General features: G+C 45.0%; 1 protein-coding gene across 4 annotated transcripts in view; it reads left to right on the forward strand.

Moving 5' to 3' along the window:
- The window catches only part of GALNT18 (polypeptide N-acetylgalactosaminyltransferase 18), a 520,203-nt gene that overhangs the window by 82,036 nt on the left and 413,219 nt on the right, over nt 1–24,948 (forward strand). The window contains exons 1-2 of one of the 4 annotated variants that reach the window (XM_045016610.1): nt 19,652–19,909; nt 20,052–20,317. The exons of 1 other annotated variant lie outside the window; for it this stretch is intronic. In XM_045016610.1, the coding sequence (XP_044872545.1) occupies nt 20,083–20,317 (235 nt within the window). In that variant the 5' untranslated portion in view covers nt 19,652–19,909; nt 20,052–20,082. Of the gene's footprint in view, nt 1–19,651; nt 20,318–20,892; nt 20,969–24,948 lie in introns of those variants that run through there. 2 more of the 4 variants (XM_045016609.1, XM_045016611.1) reach the window with 2 other exon arrangements.

Below are 24,948 nucleotides of genomic sequence, written 5' to 3' on the forward strand. Positions count from 1 at the left end.
TATTGTATAAACACCTTTTATGCCTAGCACTAAGATTAGTTTGCTAATTCAGTTATTTACCTGATCAGGTTGCTGGCTCGCTTTTTTACCTGGCTGTTCTATTTCCTTGCCAGACAAGCAGGCATCTTTTCACATGTCCCAGCACCTAAAATATACATTCTACCTATTACATCCTACAGGCCCATCTACTGTTTCCCTGGCTCCAACTCTGCAATGTGGAGACATGAAGGGGTAAGCCCCTCTGCTACTCCCCAGCTTTTAACCCTCAGCTTCAGGTCTCCAGCTGAGAGCCAGCAGGCATGGTCCTCTGCTGCCCTCTGGCCTTCAGCCAGCCCTCTCTTTCCCCTCCAGCTCGGGGAGGTCAGCCAGCAAAATCTTGTTGCAGCTCTCCTGCCTTCAGCCTCTCCACCCCCTACCCGTAACCACCCAAAGCTTCCTTCAGGGACCTCCCAGTCTCCTGGTCTCTGGCAGCTCTCACCTGCCATTGCCAATCTCTCATTCTAGGCAACTTGCTCTTTCCTGACTGACTCTGTCTCAGTATCTCCCTTCTAGGGCCAGGGTGCCCTATTAACTCCAATTGGGAAGCAGCTGATGGGTCATGGGTGCCTATGTCCTAATATTTCCAGTGACTGAAGTGGGACAAGTGCTGCCCCTGGGAGTGGGAGGCATGAGGAGGGAGGTCAGAGGATGTTCTAAGGGGATGGGAGGTCTGTGAGGGAGAGTTGCAGAGTGAGCCCTCTCCCTACTCACTCCACAGCCACATCTCCTGCCCTGGGCAGGCTGATAGGACTTGCCTTCTTGCTCTGGGTGTTGCAACTTGGCCTTGGTGTAGAGGGAGGCTGCAGCATTGCTCAGGTTTGACCCAGCCCCCCTAACTCAGATGTGACCGGGCCAAACTGGAAGGAGTGGTGTTGCAACTCGGTCTGAAGCCAACTTCCAGACTGGAAATCAACTGTGCCTGGTCTTCCTAAAAACATACCTGCATATTATTTCTATCTATAGCCGATCAATTAAAAATACCTGGTATAGAAACACTGTTCCCCTGAACCGATAATTCACAAGCATCTAAACCCACCAGCCAGACCTTCTTCAGTACAATGGTAATAATGCAAACAATATGCTAATTTCCCTTCCTAAAATCCTCATCTTGCTCACCTTCATTTCCATACACATCTTTCTTCATCAGTACAACCCCCTAATGTGCTGGCTCATAGCTCCTGATTCTCCATTTTCTCTCCACTGAGAGTGCCAAATTGTCTTACTCTGCCCTGTTTTGCTAATTTATGTGCCTCTAAGATCAAGGATACACCATAGGACTCTATTAAAGTTAATAGGAACTTGTGCTTCCAACTCACTTAGGTGCTGGTTAAAATCCTGTCCTGAGTGCTAGACTCATTTTGTTCTTTCCAGTGTCTTAGAACCTGTTTTGACTGTTCAGAGGTTTGATCAGAACATACATACCACAATTTGTGCAATTTCTATGTTTAGTCTTGTGCTCTGATACATTCATATCTCAAAAGCTAAGTATGGTTGGGCTGAATAATAATTAGATGGGAGGCCTCCAAAAACACCTAGAGCTACAGGAAGTCCTTCAGTAGCTAACACCTTTCTTTGAGTCTCAACTAGACCAATACTCCTCCAACATAATGCTGTGGGAACTGTCTTGCTCATGTACTATTTTTCAGATGAGATGTAAAACTGAAATCCTGGCTACTTGTATATCCCATGATGCTTTAGGGAAAACAAACATGTTAACCCCTGTGTTTTGGCCCAGGTAATTATTTTGCCTCTCTGAATCCCTCTCTGGAATATCTGTTGAAAGAAAACAAACAAACAAAAAAAATCCTATCTTAAACTCCTGTTTAGTTATTGTTATGAGTTGTTAAACAGCTGACATGCTTTGGCTTAGAGGTGGCTGCATTCCAGTGTTGGGAGAAGTATTTGCTCTTTATCTTGCTGTGAGGTTTAATTAATAATGGCAGAGAGATTCTGTGGAAATGTGAATTACGTTTTGTTTTATTTTAGCCTTAATCATTGGGCCAAATTTATTCCTGGTGCAACTCTGAAGTCAATGGAATTATAACAGCAATGAATTTGGCATATTGTATTTAGTACCACATAGAGCTGGGTAAAAATTTTTTTGCTGACATTCTCTTTCACCAAAAACTGCAAATTTAGGTCAACGGAAATATTTTGTGAATTCATGCCAATTTAGGTTAATTGGGCATTTTTTTCCAGACATGTCAGACACATTTCATTTCAGAAATGAACAATTCGTTTTGGGGCTAGATTCACACGGGGACTTAGGTGCTATTCACAGACCTGAGGAGGAGGTGCTGATACCCCCCCTTTTATATCTAATAGACCATTGGTTAGGGCACTCACTAGAGATGTAGGAGACCCAGCTTTGAATTCCTGCTTCAAGGCACAGACTCAAACCCAGGTCTCTCCCACCCCCCTTTTGCAGGTCAGTGCCCTAACCCCGGGGCTAGAGAGTCACTCATTTGTTCTCTCCCTCACTTTCTTGCTCAATGAAGATTTAGTTATCTATACAAAATGGAACACCGTCACCAGCAGAGAGTCCCACTCTGAACCCTACCCTAGAGCACTGCTGTGGGAGACCTGAGTTCATCTCTGCTCCGCAGCAGGGATCCAAACCTCCCACATCAGAAGTGAATTCCCTAACCCCTCAGCTAGTGGGTAAAAGGAAGGTGGCACCTCCTCAGTTTTATTACTGGCACCTAAGTCCCCTTGTGAAACTAGCCCTTTGTTTCTCAATTTCCTTTGCTTTCATTTTTGAAAAGGCTAAAAATGCCCCAAATCTAAACAAAATGTTTCATTTCAGGTCAACAGGAGGTGAATTTTCTTCTCACTCTTCGATTTACCTACCATTTGGTTTCAAGTTGACCCAATTTGTTTTTAATTGCCAGCACCCCAAAAAATCAGTTTATTTACACAGCTCTAGAATCAAATCACATTGGCCCATTTCCCCTGACTGACCCTTTGTCAGAATATGCAAAGAATATATCACCTACCTCAACTGCATGCTAGAAACTGGCTTGCAAATGGACTGAACTGCCACTCAAAACTATTTAAAAAACTGGTTTACAATGTGCCTCTGCCCACTTGAAGGGAAAATGTTGCTGAGGTTAAATCCAGTTTTGACTGGATTGGAATGGAATGTGAACTCTGTTGTATTAAATGAGCCATTTAGGGACTATGATTGGTATCCGTCAGGGGAACATATATAAAAATTCTGACTAAGGTCTGTACCAGTTGAAATAGTCTATTTAACCGAGAAAGAGCCTTGTTGAAACTGAAAGTATGATCCTTAATCTTGTCATTTTAGGGTCCTGTCACTTGCTAGATGCCCAAAAGTGAATAGTGTTTTGTCAGAGGTCCTTTATTTCATTATATATTCTGATCTAATTCTGAAATCAGCAGAAAGCAAAGACTTTTCAAAAATTCCTCTCTGTTATGTACTGAATAAGTAAGACTCATCCTTCACCTCTGTAGCCCCAGTGTGACCTGAGTACTTGGACATAAAGGGAGACCTCATTTCTTGAGAGACAGGATTGGGGAGGTAAATAGATCAGCAGGCTGAAGACAGACTGTCTGTGCTAACTAAGATAAGTAAATGGGGCAGTAAGCTATGAGACAGAATGTCTGAACTAAGATAAGAGGAGGAAAACCCAGGGAACCATTTATAAAGAACAAGGTAACAATGGACGAGAGAAGCCACGTATGTAAAGATCAGGTAAAGAGTAAGTTGTACATGGACAGAGCATGCTGTACAGAGATTGATTCCTCCAAAGTGACGAAGCTGATCCCAAGAAATGTGATAAGTAAATGTATATAAAGGAAGAGGATCTGTGGTGTAACTTTGGATGTGTGATATACCCTGCATCTACCCCCTATGTTTGAGTCTGATCAACTAGCGTAGACTTGCTGTGTGCCAAATAAAGATATCTTAGTGATAAAATCTGGAGTCTGAGTATCGGGGAAGCCGAGTGGGAAGAGGTCTCGGAGGAAATCTCAACAACCTCAATCCAGTCCTTTGTTTTTTCATTACTACAGTTGCTGTTCAAACAGCTTGTTGGCTCCAATTCATTACTTCTCTTTGGGACTACCACTACCTCTCTTTGATACCTTCCCTTCTGTCCCTTATTTTCTTATCAAAATGCAGAGTTTCTTGCTTGCTTTTGCTGGAAGTGTTGGCAGAACAAAGCTTTCTATGCCAGACCAGCCTTTGGCTTCTCAGATGCTGGAAGGTGGAAGTGCCATTTCTTCTTTATACCTATGTATATAAGGGTTGTTTTAAAATCAAGTTGGAATAAAACTTACTAACTATACTTTCCCTCATCCTGGAGGCAATTTTGTTTATAAATGGCATCAATCAGTTAAGTTTTCATTTACCCGAGACGGACTTTAGGGTTTGACCACGTCTAACAATACCAAAAATGATCTTTTTCATCAGTTGATTTTTAATCTGAACTGATTGTTGTATATTTTCTTGATTGTTTTTCATTTAAATTACTGCTTTGTTTATTTAAGTGATGGTCAACATATCTGGTGCAATAATGTAATATTTTAGAAAGCTCTCATCAGCAACCCAAACAATGTTAAACTCCACAGTTCAGTAGAATTATATATTGTGATGGTGCCACTGATGACCATGGCGCTGTCAACCTCCAGAGTGAAAGCTGTGCCTGCAGGAGATACAACTGACCCTGATTCCGACGGCGCGGGGGAGAGGGGACCCGGAACTGTCCAGGCGACAACCCCGGGGCCTGGCCTCGGTCCGGACAAACGGACCTGGGGCCCTGTTTTTCCTGTGGGGAGTCTGGCCATCTACAGCGGGACTGCCCCGGACTCGAGTGCACCTTCGGCCAGGTCTGTTCGGGGGAAGCCCGTGCCCGGCGATCCCAGGCAGTCAAGATCACTGTGCCTGCGATGGTTGAGGAGTACCCGACAACGGCCCTCCTCAACTCGGGCTGTGGACAGACATTGATCCGACAACGCTTGGGTCCCCCGGCTGATGCTCGTCTGGGAAAAATCCAGCTACAATGCATTCACGGGGACATTCGACCTTACCCCAGCACCCGGACCCAACTGACGGTTGATGGAGTCACCCACTTGATGGTGGTGAGGTTGGCGCCGCGGCTGGCATATCCGGTGATCCTGGGCCGGGACTGGCCCGAGTTTCCCGCAGTCCTATGCCGCCACGCCGGGGAGGACCCGGAGCCCATGCCAGCCTTGGGAGGGGAGCCCCCAGAAGCCGAGGTAGACGAGCCGGAAGCCCTCGACCGCGCCGACCAGCCGGGAGGGTTGGAGGACATCTCCGCAGGAGATGTGGAGGATCCCTTGGCCCCCACGGATTTTTGCCGAGACCAAAGGGCTGACCCTACACTCAACCAGGCATACAAACAACTGGCCACCGTGGATGGGACCATCCTCGATCCCGGCTGGGTATATATCAGGAAGTAAAACTCTACTGCAGCTCCTGCCCCGAGTGCCAGCTGGCCGCCCCAGCAAGAACTCCCAAGGCACCCCTAATGCCCATGCCGGTAATCGAGACCCCCTTTGAGCGCGTGGCTATGGATCTGGTAGGACCTCTCCCCAAGAGTATGGCAGGGTTTCAATACATCCTGGTTATGCTGGACTATGCCACCCGGTTCCCCGAGGCGATTCCCCTGCGAAACATCACAGCCCGCACTATCGCAGGCGAGTTGGTGAAGATCTTCACCCGTGTTAGCCTGCCCCGGGAGATCCTCACAGACCAGGGGACCAATTTTACCTTGTGATTACTACGCCAAGTGTGTGAACTCCTGGGGATCAAGCAGCTACGGACGTCAGACCGATGGATTGGTCGAACGGTTCAATCGGACCTTAAAGGACATGCTGCGCAGATTTCCCCAGCAGGACCTCCACCGATGGGACCAGCTACTCCCACCCTTGCTTTTAGCGGTACGAGAGGTCCCCCAATCGTCGACCAAATTTTCACCATTTGAATTGAGGCCGCCGGCCCCGGGGCCTCTTGGACCTGATGCGGGAGACCTGGGAGCAAACCCCATCCCCCGCCCAAGGCCTTTTGAAATACGCGATCCAGTTGCAGGAACGTCTTAGGCAGGCGGGGGCCCTGGCCCGGGAGAATTTGAAAGCCGCCCAAGAAACACAGGCCCGGAGCTACAATCGGGACGCACAGACCCGCGACTTTCGGGTCCTTCTTCTTCTTCCCTCCAATGAGTCCAAGCTCCTGGCTCGGTGGCAAGGACCGTATGAGGTGGTTAGAAAAGTAGGCCCAGTCACCTACGAGATCAACCAGCCTGACCGGCGAAAGAAGCTACAGCGATACCATATTAACCTTCTCCAGCCCTGGCGGGAACGAGAAGCCCTTTTGATCAACCCCTACCCACCAGAGCCTGAGCTCGGACCCCAGATAACCCACAGCGAGGACCCCGAGGGGCCTCAGCTTGGGGAGACACTGATAGAGGCACAGTTTAAGCAAACCCGGTGCCTCCTACAAGCATTCTCCCGCACTTTCACAGCCCAACCAGGATACACCACCCTGGTACATCATAGGATTCAGACGGAGCTGGGGTGGTGGTCCGGGGCGCGACCTGGCCCCTGCCCTATCATAGGAGACGTATCGTTGACGAGGAAGTACGAAATATGTTAGACTTGGGGGTGATTGAACCCTCACAGAGCGAGTGGCGTAGCCCTGTGGTGCTGGTCCCGAAGCCCGATGGCTCCCAATGGTTCTGCATCGATCTCAGGCGCGTCAATGCCCTCTCCAAGTTCGATGCATACCCCATGCCCCGAATAGATGAGCTGTTGGCCTGGGTAGGAGAGGCCCGTTATATCACTACCCTGGATTTAAGTAAGGGGTACTGGCAGATCCCCCTCGATCCAGCTTCCAGGGAGAAGACGGCCTTCGCCACCCCTACGGGCCTCTGTCACTTTACCCGGATGCCCTTCGGCCTCCATGGGGCCCCAGCTACATTCCAGCGCCTGATGGACCACCTCCTCCGGTCACATCAGAACTATGCTGCGGCCTATCTAGACGACGTAGTCATCTACAGCCGCCACTGGGAGAGCCACCTAGAACGGGTCGCCGCCGTCCTGAGGTCCCTGCGGGCGGCCGGGTTAACGGCCAACCCTAAGAAGTGCTGCATCGGCTGGCAAGAAACCACCTACCTGGGGTACACCATCGGAAATGGACAAGTGAAACCCCTTGTGGACAAGGTTCAGGCCGTTGCAGCCTGTCCTCCGCCAGCCACGAAACGCCAAGTACGTCAGTTCTTGGGGCTGGCAGGGTATTATTGACGGTTCATTCCCCAGTTTGCAGCGATCGCTGCTCCCTTGATGGGGCTCCTAACCAAGGACAGCCCGCGACAAGTGAAGTGGACCCCCGAGTGTGACGAGGCCTTTCAAGAGCTTAAAGCAAGTCTCTGCCAGAAGCCAGTCCTGTATAGCTCCAATTTTGACCAGTCATTCATCCTGCAGATGGATGCCTTGGAGGTGGGGCTCGGGGCTGTCCTCTCCCAAGAGGTGGACGGGGAAGAGCACCCGGTCCTCTACATCAGCCGGAAGCTGTTTCCCCGAGAGGAAAATTATGCGGTGGTTGAAAAGGAAGCCCTCGCCACAAAGTGGGCTTGCGACGCCCTGCGGTACTACCTCCTTGGGGTGCCATTCACCTTGGTCACTGACGACGCCACCCTCCAGTGGTTGGCACGCATGAAAGACCATAACATGCGGCTGCAGCGATGGTACCTAGCGCTGCAGCCCTATGCCTTCACCGTTTGCCATAGGGCCGGGAAGGACCACGCAAACGTGGACTTCCTTTCCCACCTCGGGGGTATGGAAGGGTCTGGCCCCGCTGCGCGGGAGCCAGCCTTGAGGGGGGGGCGTGTAGTGAGGCGCCCTGGGTCCCAGCGGCGCCTCAGAGGGCCAAGCCAGAACGGACGCCACAGTGGGCGGAGCCACCACCGCCTGTTCCCGCCCCCCAGAAGTCAAGGGGTGGGACAGGAAGTATAAAGGCCCGGCCCCAGCGCTCAGTTGACCGCTGGCTGCCGAAGAGGACAGACGCTAGTGCTCTAGCTCCCGCTGGGCCGAGCCTGCCCCGGGCTCGCTACCTGGAGGAGCTGCCTGAGCTTCCCCTCGCTCAGTATCCTGAGGAGCAGCCCGGCTTACCCAGCACCCAGTACCCTGAGGAGCCCATGGTGTGGGACACTGAGGAAGACGCCGGGGATACCCAGGTACCATTGGAGGGGGAGAGTGGAAGTGGCCCGGGGGTAGCCGACTCTAGTCCGGCTGCAGCAGACCCCGAGCCAATGTCAATGTGTTGCGGCCAGGATCCCCACTGACACAGCAGCTGACTGACTGCTGCTGTTACGGCCCCGGGCTGGGACGCAGTGGAGTGAATGGGCCTGCGTCCCCCCTGCCACTCCTACTCACGGGTGGCAGTCTCCCCCTCACCCCAGCGCTCAGGCGTAGGAGCCTGGACTTACCTCAGTGTCTGCTCAGCCCCTGCCTGTGGGTCTGAGCCCCCAAACTACTGTTGGTTTGCTCAGCCCCTGCCTGAGGGTCTGAGGCCCTGAACTGCTATTTGTTTGCTCAACCCCTGCTGCAGGGTCTGAGCTTTAACTGCGGATTGCCCGGCCCTGGCCCAGGGCCTGGACTTATAGACTGTTTGTTCGCTCAACGCCCTGCCGAAGGGTCTGGACCCTGACCTACTGGCTGTCGGTAGTGAGGCGCCTGGGGTCCCAGCGGCGCCTGAGAGGGCCGAGCCCCAACACCGGACGTCCACACTCAGTATAATTGCAGGAGGATTATGCTAACAATATAAAATACACAGCATGAGTCAGTGAAGTCTAAACATCCTAAGTCCAGTCCCTGCAAACTGGCAGGAAGGAACAGAAAGCGAGGCCAAGACAGATAGAGATCTTTACGTGAACGCTTTATAATGTTGTGAGGCATTAAGGTTGCATAGTCAGGAGCACTCCTTAAGAACCTAGACAGAGAGGAAGGAAACCATAAAGACACCGTAAGATACAAAGAAACATTCTTCTTAAGATCAATAGGTAGAGGAAATTGCATGGAAAACTGGGTTAAAAGAGTGAGCCAAGATTTTTCAAAAGCAGGGCCGGCTCCAGGCACCAGCGAAGGAAGCAGGTGCCTGGGGCGGCCAATAGAAAGAGGAGGCACTCCGTCCATTGTTGGGGCAGCATTCCGGGTCATGGTCGTCGGCACTTTGGCGGCAGCTCAATCGGTCTGCTTCGGCAGCGGGTCCTTCATTCCCTGTCTTTCTCTTTGGAGGTACTTCAGCGGCAGCTCGATCGGATTTTTCTTTTTGCCACTTGGGGCGGCAAAAAAGCTGGAGCTGGCCCCAGTGGTTTCCCCAGGAATTGAAATTAGGGGGGGTGTTCGAATTTACAGTGGGGGTGTCAGGACCAATGAGATATAGAAAAGAGATATGAATAAAGTAAATGTTTTGTTAGGATTATGCAAATTTAACATAAGAATAATACAAGTTACACCAAAACACGTAACAGATCTAGATTTCTAAAAAAATATACATTTAAAAAAAAAGTATTTAATTTAAATTGACTTTTGAAAAGTAAGCCATCATGGGGTAAGAGGAAAGTCCTCTCATGGATCAGTAACTGGTTAAAAGATGGGAAACAAAGGGTAGGAATAAATTATCAGTTTTCAGAATGGAGAGAGATAAATAGTGGTATCCCTGAGGGGTCGGTACTGGGACCAGTGCTGTTCATCATATTCATAAATGATCTGGAAAAATGGGTAAACAGTGAGGTGGCAAAATTTGCAGATGATACAAAACTATTCAGGATAGTTAAGTCCCAGGCAGACTGCGAAGAATTACAAAGGGATCTCACAAAACTGGGTGACTGGGCAACAAAAATGGCAGATGAAATTTAATGTTGATAAATGCAAAGTAATGTACACTGGAAAACAATCTCAACTATACATACAAAATGAAGGAGTCTGAATTAGCTGTTAACACTCAAGAAAGATCTTGCAGTCATTGTGGATAGTTCTCTGAAAACATCCACTCAGTGTGCAGCAGCAGTCAGTGATTCCCAACATTCTGTTTGCTTTTTTAAAAAGAACAGGAGCACTTGTGGCACCTTAGAGACTAACAAATTTATTTGAGCATAAGCTTTCGTGGGCTACAGTCCACTTCATCGGATGTAGCCCACGAAAGCTTATGTTCTTTTTGCAATACAGACTAACACGGCTGCTACTCTGAAACCTTTGCTTTTTAAAGAAAGGGATAGATAATAAGACAGAAAATATCATATTGCCTCTATATAAATCCATGGCACATGTACACCTTGAATACTGTGTGCAGATCTGGTTACCTCATCCCAAAAAAGACATACTGGAAATGCAAAAAGTACAGAGATGGGCAACTAAAATGATTAGGGGTATGAAACAGGAGAAGAAATTAAAATGACTGGGAATTTTCAGCTTAGAAAAGAGATGACTAAGGGGGGATATGCTAAAGGTCTATAAAATCTTGACTGATGTGAAGAAAGTGAAGAAAGTAAATGTTTTGTTAGGATAATGCAAATTTAACATAAGGAAAATGCAAGTTACACCAAAACACATAACAGATCTAGATTTCTAAAAAAATATATCATTTAAAAAAATGTATTTAATTTAAATTGACTTTTGAAAAGTAAGCCATCATGGGGTAAGAGGGAAGATCCTCTCATGGATCAGTAACTGGTTAAAAGATGGGAAACAAAGGGTAGGAATAAATTATCAGTTTTCAGAATGGAGAGAGATAAATAGTAGTATCTTGAGGGGTCAGTACTGGACCAGTCCTATTCAACATATTCATCTGGAAAAATGGGTAAACAGTGAGGTGGCAAAATTTGCAGATGATACAAAACTATTCAAGCTAGTTAAGTCCCAGGCAGACTGTGAAGAGCTACAAAGGGATCTCACAAAACTGGGTGACTGGGCAACAAAATGGCAAATTAAATTCAATGTTGATAAATGCAAAGTAATGCACATTGGAAAGCAATCTCAACTATACATACAAAATGATGGCATCTGAATTAGCTGTTAACACTCAAGGAAGAGATCTTGGAGTCATTGTGGATAGATCTCTGAAAACATCCACTCCATGTGCAGCAACAGTCACAAAAGCAAACAATGTTGGGAATCATTAAGAAAGGGATAGATAATAAGACAGAAAATATCATATTGCCTCTATATAAATCCATGGTACGTGTACACCTTGAATAGTGTGTGTAGATCTGGTCACCCATCCTAAAAATATATATATTGGAATTGGAAAAGGTACAGAGATGGGCAACTAAAATGATGAGGGGTATGAAACAGGACGAGAGATTAAAGTGACTGGGAATTTTCAGCTTAGAAAAGAGATGACTAATGGGGATATGATAGAGGTCTACAAAATCTTGATTGGATTTTAAAAAGAACTAGATAAATTCCTAGAGAACAGGTCCATCTGTGGCTATTAGCCAGGATGAGAGGGATGCAACGCCATGCTCTGAGTGTCCCTAGCCTGTTTGCCAGAAGCTGGGAATGGGCAACAGGGGATGGATCACTTGATGATTCCCTGTTCTATTCATTCCCTCTGGGGCACCTGGCCTTGGCCACTGTTGTAAGACAGGGTACTGGGCTATATGGACCATGGGTCTGACCCAGTATGACCATTCTTATGTAAAAATTAATTATAATAAAAATGTTTAGTACAGAAACTCCCCAACATAATGACCTCCCAAGATAGCAACAATGTGAGATAACAACCTTGGCAAATACTGCATTTTAAAAATCTTGGCCTACTGGGAAACATATTTATATAAGTGTCTATTCACAGTCACAAATCTAGCATTCTGGAGCAAAGTGACTAAAATATAGTCCAACAAACAAATGTTTATTTAACATTCCCCTCACTTTTCCCTCCACCGCACTCCACTCACCGGTGTTGTCCTTAGTCAGTGGAGACTCAGAGTTCAGAGGTGTTTTCACGTGAGTACACCTTCCAGGTGGGGGACAAAAAGGCACAGTTCACTCTGGCCACGGCTGTTCGTTGTGCCACTGTTCACTCCACCACTCTGTTGCCAATGGCCCTGCACAGTCACCTTCTGCTGTCACCTACCACTGTGACCTCTGCGAGTTGGTCTCTTGAGGTTCCACCAGCTCTCAGTGATTTCAGCTGAGCTCTCAGTGTGGGAACCTCGCTGCTAGTGCAGTCTGGGCTGTCTCTTACACAAAAACACTGTACCCACAGGAACATTGTCCCAACAACAGGACTAAGCACTTAGACCTGATTGTCAGTGATTTCGGCTGCAGTGGTCACGTAACAGAACAAAAGACTATCTATGGAGCCTAATCAGCTCTGTCTTTAAACAGTGGAGAGGGACAGGTCCCCACTCTCTCTCTTGATGCCTTCAAATCATCACAGGCTAAGTACAGTTCTACTGCCCTTTACTCATACAATAAGAACAACATTTCATCCCTCCATACCCCCACATTCAAGTGGTTTGTAACCCAACCCCAGCCAAAATCTATCACTTGGACAACACAGCTCTGTTTGCTGGATACCTGGGTAGATTAGGTGTGAATGTAAATATAATCTGGCCCTGAAGCCTTAGCCCCCAGCTCATCACTAGCTGTCAGGGAGAGCTCATTTAGACTTTGCTTACAAATCATCATTTGAAATTATTAGGTTGGCCAACATCACCGAAATGAATGCACTGACATCATAAAAAGCAGCTGTATAAGGAAGCAAGGAAGCTAGTCTATGTTCATACTTTTCAAATCTATTATACTTTTTCAGATACACATATTTTATCATACACTGTATAAACTTTTAAAGTGTGTATTAATGTTTCAGTTTAAATTCAGATTTCCAAACAGTCACTAAATTGGTATGTAACTAGCTCACAAAACTGGGGGGGTGTTGGGAAAATTCAGGGGGGGTGTAGGGAAATCACTGGCTGGCCCTGTTCAAAAGTAACTATTTTTGGGTGCCTCAGATTTTGGCTTCTCAACTTGAGACTTTTTTAAGAAGGCCTCTTACTTAGCGGGCAGGTGCCCTCTGAAAATCAGGCCCATTGAAGGCATCTCAGGTTGGGTACCCAAAAATGGAGGCACCTGGAATCACTACGGGCTGTTATGATTACAAAAAGAGACTGAAACAAAGACCATTAACATGTCCTTTGAATAATGACAGTTGTGTTGCTTACAAAGAACCAGACTTTGAAACCTTTACTCACATTGAGCTATTCACTCAAATTACCTTCAATTGGACTAGTTGTAAGAGTAACTGCTCACCCACGTGCAAGTGCACAGTGCAGGATATACTGCAGCCTGAAAATAGAAACTAGGTCTGTACATATAAGCAACAAGTAACACAGAATAGAAGAGATCATTTGAAAGATCAAAAGATTTGAGACTGTAGCAGGGTGCTGGTGCTCAAGCACCTAATTAGCCCCTGCTCAGCCAGCCTCAATCAGGGGAAATAGATGGGGGCTGGGGAAAAGGCTGGTGCCTGGCCTCAGGAACTGACTGCACCTGTGGGCCTGCTCAGAGAAGAGCTATAAAGGCTGGCAGGCAGCCAGTGCAAAACGGGGGATTGGCCAGGGAAGGGGTAGTTTCCAGAGGGAAGGGAGAAACCCTGTAAAGAGGAGACCAAAGCCTTGTACACTTTGTATATGGTGTTGGTGGTGGTGGGTACTAGTTGTAAATAAAGGAAACCATGGGTGCTGCAAAAGAGAAGCCTGAAGGTGCTTTATTGAAGGAGCCCAGAACAGCAGGGAGGCAGGCCAGGAAGGGACCCAGTTACAGAGACAAACAAGTTTCTGGAAGGACATATGGGCAAGCTAAAAATAGTCTTGAAATAGATGCATAAGATTGGCAAACACTCAGAGATGGAAGATAGCATATGGAATGATAAAATACTACCCTAGTATTTATAGCAACTATATAAAAGGTGTCTAATGCCTTATGAAGGCTTGATCTGACTGAGAGAAAGCCATACACACATGTACCCCTGTTTGTTGCACACTACTTTTTCAGATAAGATTCCATTATAAATTTTAAAGCCAGTCCCTGCTAGCTCAGCTCCCTTTCCTTTGCATGTGGTATTTTTTTTTAAATTGGTTTAAGTGCATTTCAAGATTGAAAATGGTGTCTAGGAGGCAAAGGTGTTCCAGTTTGGCTTGCTGTCCTCCAGTTTTATACTAGCTACACTTTGTGAAGTTCTGTACATGGTCCTGATTTTCAGTGAAAGTTTGGTACCTTCCATTTTTTAAACTCTCAGGCTGAGATTTTCAATGGGTCCTATGACCACTAAGCACCCAAATCCATTGAATGTTTATGGGATTTAGGTGCCTAACTCTCTTTGACTCCTTTTAAAATCCCAGCATGGAGCTGTAAGATCCAGTTTTACTGTGTTGGTCCTCTGCTGAGTTTCTGTAACCTCCAGTTTACCCTGATCTGGACAGTGCTTATCTATTGACAGGAAGCCCTAATTTCAGTTTTGACTATTCAGAGAGCAATGTGGCATCTAATATAAACATATCTTTTAAAATAATTGTTTTGAAGTTGGGGGTCAGATGATAGAAGGAAGAGGAACAAGAAAGGAAGGAGAAGAAACAGGGCACTTGAAAAAGCAGCCATTGGGAGGAACTGATACAACCAAGAACAGGTATGTCACATTCCAGGAAGTAACCAACAATTGGTACATGTTTATACAAACCAGGACATCACAATATCAAAATCTTCAGTTATTCAGGGTTTGTCCCGTAATCCCATTTCACTGAGTTTAGGCTATGATAAATGGAAGATAGTGTCTCACTCTATAGCTTTTCTCACTCATTTTCTATCTCAGTGTGGTCCTATCTCTCCAGAATATAAAATACAGTGTTTCTTACTGAGTGCCTTTGGAAATTTGTATCATGTTTTCAAAACAAAGGGACTGATGGTGGTTCTGGAGGGAAAAGTGGGGGGAAAAGTCTATTCAAAGTTGATAAAGTTGAAAGCTGTATGTTTGTAAAATTGATGGGGTTCTATCTAAGATCCTGAATGGAATAGACATAATGATGATAAAGTGATAGTTATTAAGTTTTCTACTGAAACCTAGTCAGATAGAAACAATCACATTTTTTCAGAAAGGGTGGAGATGTCGTTGACCAACACACTTTTCAGTACTGGTTGCTTGAAGGTCTGTATTGCCACTAATAAGATTTATCATTCATCAAAGTGCACCATTTAAAAAAACAAACAAAAAAACGGCTGTTGGAAACATTTCTCAGATCCTGTCCTCTGCTTACACCCTCCACCATCACTTCAGTCTTGAATTTCAGGTAATGGATGTCAGATGTTAATGGACTTCCTTTCCTTTACAACAACACAGTCAACCTGTGGAACTCCTTGCCAGAGGATGTTGTGAAGGCCAAGAATATAACAGGGTTCAAAAAAGAACTAGATACATTCATGGCGGATAGGTCCATCAATAGCTATTAGCCAGGATGGGCTGGGATGGTGTCCCTAGCCTCAGTTTTGCCAGAAGCTGGAGAAGGGCGACGGGATGGATCATTTGATGATTACCTGTTCTGTTCACTCTCTCTGATGCACCTGGCACTGGCCACTGTTGGAAGACAGAATACTGGGCTACATGGACCTTTGGTCTGACCCACCATGGTCGTCCTTATGTTCAGAATACTTTCAGAGAGAAAATGCTACATAAGTGGTGGATATATTTGCTAGGACGTGAAAGCATATTTCAGCAGCAAGGATGTGTGTGTCTTATTATTAATATAACAAAAACACCTAGAGACCCCCAATTCATATCAGTGCCCATTATACAAACACATAGTAAGAGAAAGTTCCTGCCACAAAGATCTTATGGCAAGAGAAATAAAATAGAGGCACAGAAAGATGAAGAGACTTGCCCAAGGTTCATACAGCAGGTCAGTGGCAGAGCTGGAAATAGAAACCAAGTCTCTTGAGTGCTAGTTTACAGGTCATGCTGCCTCTTCACCTAATTTAATCACAGGGTGGGATTTTCACAAGCACCTACATGACCTAGGCACACAAATCCCATTGAAAGTCAATGGACTTGTGCTTGTAAACTACGGTGCTTTTTAAACTCCCCCCCCCTTTAATCTGATCACTTAATCTCTCTGTGCTTCTCTTCCCTATCTGTGAAATGAGGATGATAATATTTCCTTTCTTCCACTTCTCCCACCCTTTTTAGTTTTCTCCATATAGGTGGTAAGCTCTTTGGGGCAAGGATTTAGGGATTGTCTACACTACCAGGGCAACAGCAGCACTACAGCAGTTGCACTCTAACACCTGTAGAATAGACGCAATTTACAGTGACAGAAGGGGTTTTTCCATTGCTGCAGGAACTCTGCTTCCCCAAGTAACAGTAACTAGGTTGACGGAAGCATTCTTCCACTAGTCTAGCTGCATCTACACCAGAGTTTAGGTCAGCATAGCAACATCAATCTAAATGTTTAGTGTAGACCAGGCCTTACTACGTGGTTTATTCAGTGCTAGCCAAAATGGAGTCCTGAACTTGGTGCTACTGTACTATAAATAAAGAATAATGGTAATAATTACTACCAACTGCAAAACGTTATACACTTTGAAACCTGTGGCTTTATATCATATCAACAACAACAACAAAAAAAGGTGCATTGGGCAAGAGACTTTTTAAAACAAAACACCACCAAAATATTACCATAGATATGAATGCAGGTGGTTTTTCTGAACATCTTTGTGCATTACAATGAGGAGCACATGTATGACCCACTCCTGTACTATCGAAGTTACTGGGAGTTTTAGCACTGACTTCCACAAGTGCAGGAGTGGGCAGGAAATGGTTGTTTGCAGCTGAGAATTTTTGGTAGCAAGAGAGTGTTCCCACAGGTTTGTTGGTCACCGTTTATACTACAGTTCCATTTCTAAGTAGATTATAAAAGGTTAATAAATGATTAATGAATGTTTTACTAAATGGTTAAACACTTGTTATAGAGTCCAACATGTCAATAGGTTGCTTATAACCATGGTTTATAACCACCTATAACACTTTCTGTGTGCTCATAACTATCCATAACAAATATTACTCGCATGTGTAATATGCTTGTAAAGTTTATTGCTCATTTACTAATCTGTATAAATAGAACCTTAATTTAATAATTTCTTTATACTTGTCACTCCTCCCCTTCATGGGATGGTTTCAGATGAGTTTTACTTTGATTTGCTGAGTTATTTGAACTTAGCAGTCAAGATGCCAGATTGTGGGGTTAACCTAAAATGCATGGAATGCAGGTTTTGGCGCGTCTGTGTGCTCATGCATGCGTACATGCATGCAAAGGTCAGAGCAAGTCTAGATGACGTGGTTAAAACTTCAGTGGCCTATCTGCACTGGTGCTCTCAGAATTGTCACTATACATGGAGCTGAAATAGTGGGCAATATGAAGAAAAATGTTGAGGTAGGCAGAATCTACATCATGGACCACACCGTGCAGTAGATTTACATGATAGAAGCCATAGCAATCTTTTGGGTTAATGATCTGCATTTTATAAAGATTGAAAATGTGTATTGACTAGGTAGGTTGGTCTGTCTTGCAAACTTTCATGAATTACTGTGATCAGATTTCTTTCTCAACCAAAAACAAACAAAAAACCCCATACATTATAGTTTTCACCTCTAGATACCTAGGTTCAAATCCTATTTTATTTCCCAATGAGTTTGGTGGTCACATTCTAGTGACTGATGGACTTTCTCTTAATTAATTAGCCTCTTAGAGTTTGTAGGACAACTCCCACCTTTTCATGTTCTCTGTATGTGTATATATATCTACTTACTATATGTTTCATTCTATGCATCCGATGAAGTGGGCTGTACCCATGAAAGCTTATGCTCAAATAAATTTGTTAGTGCCACAAGTACTCCTGTTCTTTTTGATGGATTTAGTTTACCTCACAACACCACAGAAGCAATTTTTGCTAGTTTTACCCCAAATAGCAGGCAGGCTGGGCTTGAGAAGCTTGGAATCAACCAGGATAATACTTTTCAGTATTGAGCTGGATTGGCAGAATTTAGCACACCACCTATTCACACTGTTACTTTGTTGTCTCTGATAAGTATGCTTAGCTGCTACTGAGCCCTACTGAGCATTAGGCATACCTGCTAATAGGAGGAGAGAGAACTGCTGCCTCCCTCCCACCTTTATAAGCACCATAAAATTTTCACAGCTTAAAAAAAATAAGAGTTAAGACAAAACCCTCCACATTCAACTTTATTGCAGAATTGGAACATACACTGACCCGAGCCAGATCTTTCAGGGTCACTCACATGGGTTTGGGTAGTGAGTACTGTTACCTACTGTGCTTTCTGCAATTTCAAGCACAAACAGGATAATCCTGTTCTCAGATGTGTGGTGTATGAATAAAAAGCACAATTGATTTATTTTATGTATACTGCTTACTGCATATTTGAGATTACAGTATGATGCAGAACATCTGTAACTTCTTGCTTTTGTTGGTTGACAACCTTAATGGTATTGAAATCTTTTTAGCATGTTAATAACTGCCTCACTATTCCGAACCTGAGTCATACTAAGCTTTAATTTTTCACTTGAGTATCAAAGAAAATGATCCAGCAAAAGATAGCTTTTTAGTACAAATGTCCTTATTTAACACTAATGGGCCAAATTCATTCCTGATGTAATTTTATTGAAACCAATGGAATTAGGCTTGGTGAATTTGGCCTGTTATGTATTTCTGATCCATTTGTGGTTTGAGATGGAGAAGAAAGAAGGGAGGTCACACAAAGAACTTGACATTGTGGACTGAGCTAAACAGTGAATTTGTATATAGGTCCCAATCCTGAATTCCTTATGCCTGAATGCAGTCCCATTTCAGTCAATGGTGCTCTGCATGGATGCAGGGGTCTGCCAGCAGGAATGTAGGTGCAGCATCTAAGCCACTGTTAGCAAATGATAATGCAGCTCACAAAAAAACAAAAACAAAAAAAAAACGAGGAAAAAGGGGAAGTATATTCTCAGGGTGGAATATTGACTATCTGGATCCAGGGAACCAATAGTTTACAGGCACAAGGGGAATTCCTCTGGCTTCACCCCAGCAAACAAATCAGCGAGTTTCTAGATGGGCAGATACGTTGAGAGTACCGAGGAATGAATCCCAGACTTGTTTTTTGTCTCAAACAGCTTATTGGCCTCTGCACAATGGGAGCAGAAAAAAAAATGCAGCTTACTCCTGAGAAAAATCAGAAAGTTTTGCTAAATTGCAAGCTGGGACTTGGCGTGCTCATCTAAGAAAAAACTCCTACCAAGCCCTGCACTCATAGACTAACAAACGCGGAGACCGTGTGAAGGAGAAACTGCCTGTTACTCGCCCAAACAACGGTAGCACTGTGGGGCCCCTGAGACACCCCTGCATATGACTCTGTGTATGTGTGAGAGAGAAGCAGGTGGGCCCCTGGTATAACTCCGCCTCTGCTAGGTCCCGTTGGTCATAGGGTGATATTAACAAACTCTCCTCCATAGCCGGTTCTTCATTGGAGGGAAGATCTGTCAATCTGAGGCCGTGCAAGCCCGCCTCTCCTGCAAGCTCTTTGCAAGATCTGATTCGGGAGCTGTGGCTGATTGCAATGGGAAGCAGCGTTGGGGAGAACAAAGTTTGCAACACTTGGGCACTTGACTACTCGCTTCCTTCGTACCTATGGGAACGACCGATCCCTAAACAGAACAGCCAGCCGGGCAACTGACACTATTGATGACTTGCTGCTGTAGCAAAGTTTCCGCTATTTTAATGTATTAAAATCCAGGATCCTAAATAACCAGCCCTTCCAACCCGCTCCCCCTTCTAGGTAGGCGAGAGAGATTTTTATTCTGTGGACTAGCAAACTTCCTGCATGGAAATTTACTGACTTGAGTGGTCTCCGTTTTGGGCTAAGGGGGAGGGAAGGATTTTTTTTCATCGCACTTTAATTTTATTTCTCTGGATCACAGGATTTTTGGAGCTATATGGAGGGATCTCAGGATGGTTTGCACCAGGAAAACCAAAACTTTAGTGTCCACTTGCGTGATCTTGAGTGGAATGACTAACATCATCTGCCTGCTCTACGTGGGCTGGGTCACCAACTACATTGCCAGTGTCTATGTGAAAGTGCAGGAGCCGATCTCAGAGAAAAAGTTAGAGGAAGACAAAGGGGACACTTTAAGGATTATAGAAAGGCTGGATCACTTGGAAAATGTCATCAAGCAGCACATACAAGGTACCACCTTCCTCCCCTCTTGCTTTCCCACCCTCACCCTCAGCCCGCTCCTCTCCGGGTCCTTCCTTTGCAGCCTTCCCCATCCCCTCGTATTGCATTTTATGTGCTGTGCGGGTGGCAGATTCCGGCTGCCGTCGGGGGCGAGATGCCTGCAGCAGCCCAGAAGAATCGGAGGCTTTGTTCAGACTCTTGTGCAGGCAGAAGTTGCCAGCAGCCTCCTCTCGGCTGCCTGGTGAGTGCCGGGGAGCGCAGCGTGCGAGCTGGAGCAGGCGGCGGCGTGGCTGGGATCAGGGGTTGCTGATTGCAGCGCTTTGCAGCCCCGGCCCCCGGTTACGCAGCTTGCTGAGTGGCGACCCTCCCTTGGGGATGATTTCTGGCTGGGCTGACGAGTCTGGGTGAGCCAAGGGCTCCCGGGGGCTGGTTTGTTGACGAAGCCGGCCCCCTCCGCTCGGAGAGCTGGCGATCGAGCTGCTAACAATGCTGCCGGCTGCCCCGGAGCCCGGGGGAAAGGCTCCTGCCAAGGCTTCCTTAGCCTGGGGCTCTGGTTGGCGTGGCAAAGCCGAGCAGCGGGCAGGAGAATGGGTGTCGGGATGGGGCGAGCTTTGCGGCCCCTTAGCATTTGCTGTGCCAGCGGCGACATCTCCCACGGGGGTAGGCTCTGTGTGTGTGTGTTGCAACAATAAACCTGATCGCCGGTCGGGGGGTGCCTGCAGGTCTCGGCCGGGGAGGAGCGAGGCTCTTGCAGTCTGTGATCAACCCTGATTATTTATTTGTTGTGTATCTGCCCCCACGCGGGCTCTGAACGGAACGTTGTCACGGGGCCGCGTGTGTGTCTGTGCTCGCAGGTTCCCCGCGCGGCTGCTGCGGGAGCCAGCTGGGATTATAGCCGGGACGTTCAGCCGTGTAATGTCTCTGGTTCCATCTCCGGACCAGGGCGGGTGGGGGCTGTGACATGGTTTCATGGGTAAATTACCAGGCAGTGTTTGGGATCTTGCATTACTTTGTTTATATGTGATCTGCAAGTAATGGCTCCCGCGTTATTCCCTCATCCGTGTGGGAACAAACAGCTATCCCCTCCCCCCCATTATGATTTGTGTATCTATTTAAATATCCGGCAGGGAGGGTAAATAAGGTCACTTGCGAGGTGCTGGAGGGGAGCCCTCTTGTATTTCTGTAGCGACAGCACTGAGGCTTCAGAGCCCAACGTTAGTCTCCTTAGTCTTGCCTATCTACACATGCACAGAGCAAATCATCTGGTAAATGAGCTCTGCTGCTTTTTCCACCACCGGTGCACAAATCTACTTTGCTTCCAAGTAGTTTTGACCTACAGGACTTGTATGCTGCACATGTAAACAAACATCATCATAGTTAGGAAAGATGATTAACCACATGGGTGCTTGAGTTCATAATGTATAGAGGGATTCTCAAGTTTGATCGGGATACTTTCAAGCCCTACTATTTCACGCTGACTTCTGGGTGTACATGTGCTATAACATTTTTGAAGAGACAGTGTTTTTTTTAAACTATTGAATTTGCACTTGCCTCCTTTTCTCAGCAGCGTTGTCTGGAACCTGGATAATTTAGTAAAACACAATTTCCTTTGAGAAGGATGAGTGAGGCCAGTTCCTGCCACCTCTGACTTTCATGCATTCCTCCGGTTTATCTGGATCCCTAAAATTAATTTTTGAAGAGAAATATATTCTTGTCTGAGTGGCAATGGAGTGCGCTACAGTAACTTTCCATCCCAAGGCAGGGTTTTTCAAAAACTCCGAAGAGAGTTAGGTGCCTGAATGTCATGTAAGTTGGATGCCTAACTCCCTTGGACTTCTTTGAAAATACTAGTCTAAATGCCTAATTATCTGTAGAGGTAGTTTTCTTCAAAATATTTTAAAGGAAATATTAGTCTTTTAGATCTGTATCTGCTTGCTAGCTTGGTAACTTGTTCTTTGTCTATGATGGTGAAAGGTACAATAAAACAACCTTTTTAAAGGGAGAGGATGAGAGGGATTGTTTATGATCTGATCTAATGATGTTACTTTCTTTCATAAGCATTTTTGGTTTTTCATTTCCTTAAACACCATTTTAAGAAAACTGAAATCTGCTTCTCTTTTAAAAATAACCAGGTCCACGGTTTGAGAAATACTAACATTTATTCAAAAAACAGCTAAAATCAAATGTATAGAGGTTTGCATTGCTCTTCTTGATGAAGCCAGTTTTTCAGATAGCAAATCAATAGAACATCACTATCCCTAAATGGGAGTTCAAGTCCAAACCATAGCGATTAGATTCACAAGGGTGGCTGCTACTGAAGATACAAAATAAAACTTTTTTTAAAATATTTTTTTTGCTCAGTTCTGTGACAGTTGGGGATATATCTCTTTTTTCCCCCATTGACTTCATTGGGCTTTGGATCAGCCTCTTGATCAGCATCAACAAATGATAAATTTGGAATTTATTTCTCTATGTAGGACAGATCATCCTCCATAATGGCTGTGGACTGAGTTCTTAAAGTTATCTGTAGTTTGCCATTGAGCTTTTTTCACTACTTTTTGTCTATTGGAGAATATTCTTATGGAAGTTCTGAGTGCCTCAGCTGTTTTCACAAATGTTGACAAGACATGGAAATTAGCAAGGGCAATAGAATCCCATTCTTTAGGGTCGTCTCCAGTTGTCAGGAAAGCGATAATGGAAATATATTTTCCACAGGGAGTTGCCCTGATATTTTATTTTAATTTGTTTCCTGATTGAATAATTTAATTAGATGGTGCCTGGGAATTCCTTGGGAATATAAATTGCAGCCTTGTAATATTTTACCAAATAGATTGGAAACAAGAGGGTGGGTGCTTTCAAAGAAAAATAATCTCTCTTTGAAATAAAGGTAGCGTAATAAGCAAATCATTAGTCTGGAGACATTTTGTTTCAATGAGAGAGAGAAAGGGGAGGGGGGAGTTAGATTTAATATCGTGAGAAGGTAAATACTGATCAAAAATTGAATGAATGGGTAAAATGTGAAAGACAGATATTCACTTACCATGTTGTGGACTTGTTCACCATCAGCCAACACAGCTGTGTATCTACAGTTCTCCAGCAAGTGTTCAGGAGCAACTGCTTGTCATCAAAATGGTGGTTATGCACTTTTGGGCTCTAGGAGGTGGCATAAGGCTGTCTACCCTGAGTTATATCCGCTCTGCCCACACCACATGCGCCTTTTTTCCCTGTATGCAATGATGCAAATTTGGGGTACGCTGCAAGCTCACAGCTGACCTGCTTCTACATGGAAAGTTGTACAGATGCGTACTGCCATTTCTGCACCTGTGATGTGTAAAAGCCTTTTTGCTCCTGTTTCCATAACAGGCAGCCTGATGGAGGATTGGTCATGTGTGGCTTAGCTGGAGAGACAGAAATGGCACTTTGTTGAGAGGCAGCATGATGTAGGGATTTGCGCTTGAGGCTACAGGTCATGAACCCCTGGGCTGTATTCCCAGTTCTGCCACTGACTTGTTGACTATCCTTGGGCAAGTCACTTCACCTTTCTGTTGTCTCTGTAAAATGGGATGTACTCACCTACTTTATCTACAGCAGTAGGTCATAAGGATTAAGTAGTTAATGACTGTGTAGCATTTTGAAAAATGTAAAGTGCTACGTATTATTATTGCCATTATTTCTGAAGGCATATATTGTATACTAGGCTATCCACAATAAGAAGTGTAATTTCCACTTCCTTTACAGTTTGCAAACAAAATAGCATATTGTTTTTTGAGAAAATTTGTGTGTATGTGAAAATGAGGAAACGACCAGATGGATAGTTTTTATGCATAATACAATCTTTTTTATGGTTAAGAAATGAATGTGGCAAATGTGTTTTTTTGTGCCTTGAGCTTTATTACTGGACAATATACTTTAAAGGGCTAAGGTTAATGAGTATTGTAATGAATACTGTATTACAAGAAATGTTAGTGGTTCCAGTCTAGAGTTTGCAATTGAAATCAAATGTCTCAATTTACATGAAGACAGTTTATTCTCCCAAGTTTACAAGAAATATACTAGTACCAAAAAAAAAAAAGTCTAATTTTATTAAACTCGGTACAAGAATACTTCACAGCACATCGCTCATCTTAATAATGCCTCATTCATTTACTCTGGCACTAAAAAAGAACTCGCCTAAGTTTCATGCAAACTAAGAAAATCATCTGAGCTGATCTATTGTTACAATATAAATATCGGACGGGCTGCGATGACGAGAAACGGCACTAACAATAATAAGCAAGCAATTTAGTGTTTTCTCCAGTCTACTTTTAAATGTCTTAGATAATGGAGAGCCTAACATTTCCTTTGGAAAGCTATTCTACAGTCACACAGATCTCACCCAGAACACTCTCTTGTTCTTTTTTGCTGTCTGCCCTTATCTGTTTATACAGTGGCATTTTGTTTTGTTCAAAGCTTCCCAACTTCTGTCCCAGAGGTGGCTGCATTTCCATGTCAAATGAAAAGATCCTTGAACGTAGGGGATATGAAATGTGCAGTGAAACTTAAAAAAGAAAATGGACAGTGGCATCTGTGGAATGTGATTCTGGTTTAAAAACTATTTACCAGCCGGTAATTACTCAACCACCTTCATGATACTGGGAGGT

The sequence above is a fragment of the Mauremys mutica genome, chromosome 4, assembly GCF_020497125.1.
Source record: "Mauremys mutica isolate MM-2020 ecotype Southern chromosome 4, ASM2049712v1, whole genome shotgun sequence".
Lineage (NCBI taxonomy): Eukaryota > Metazoa > Chordata > Testudines > Geoemydidae > Mauremys > Mauremys mutica.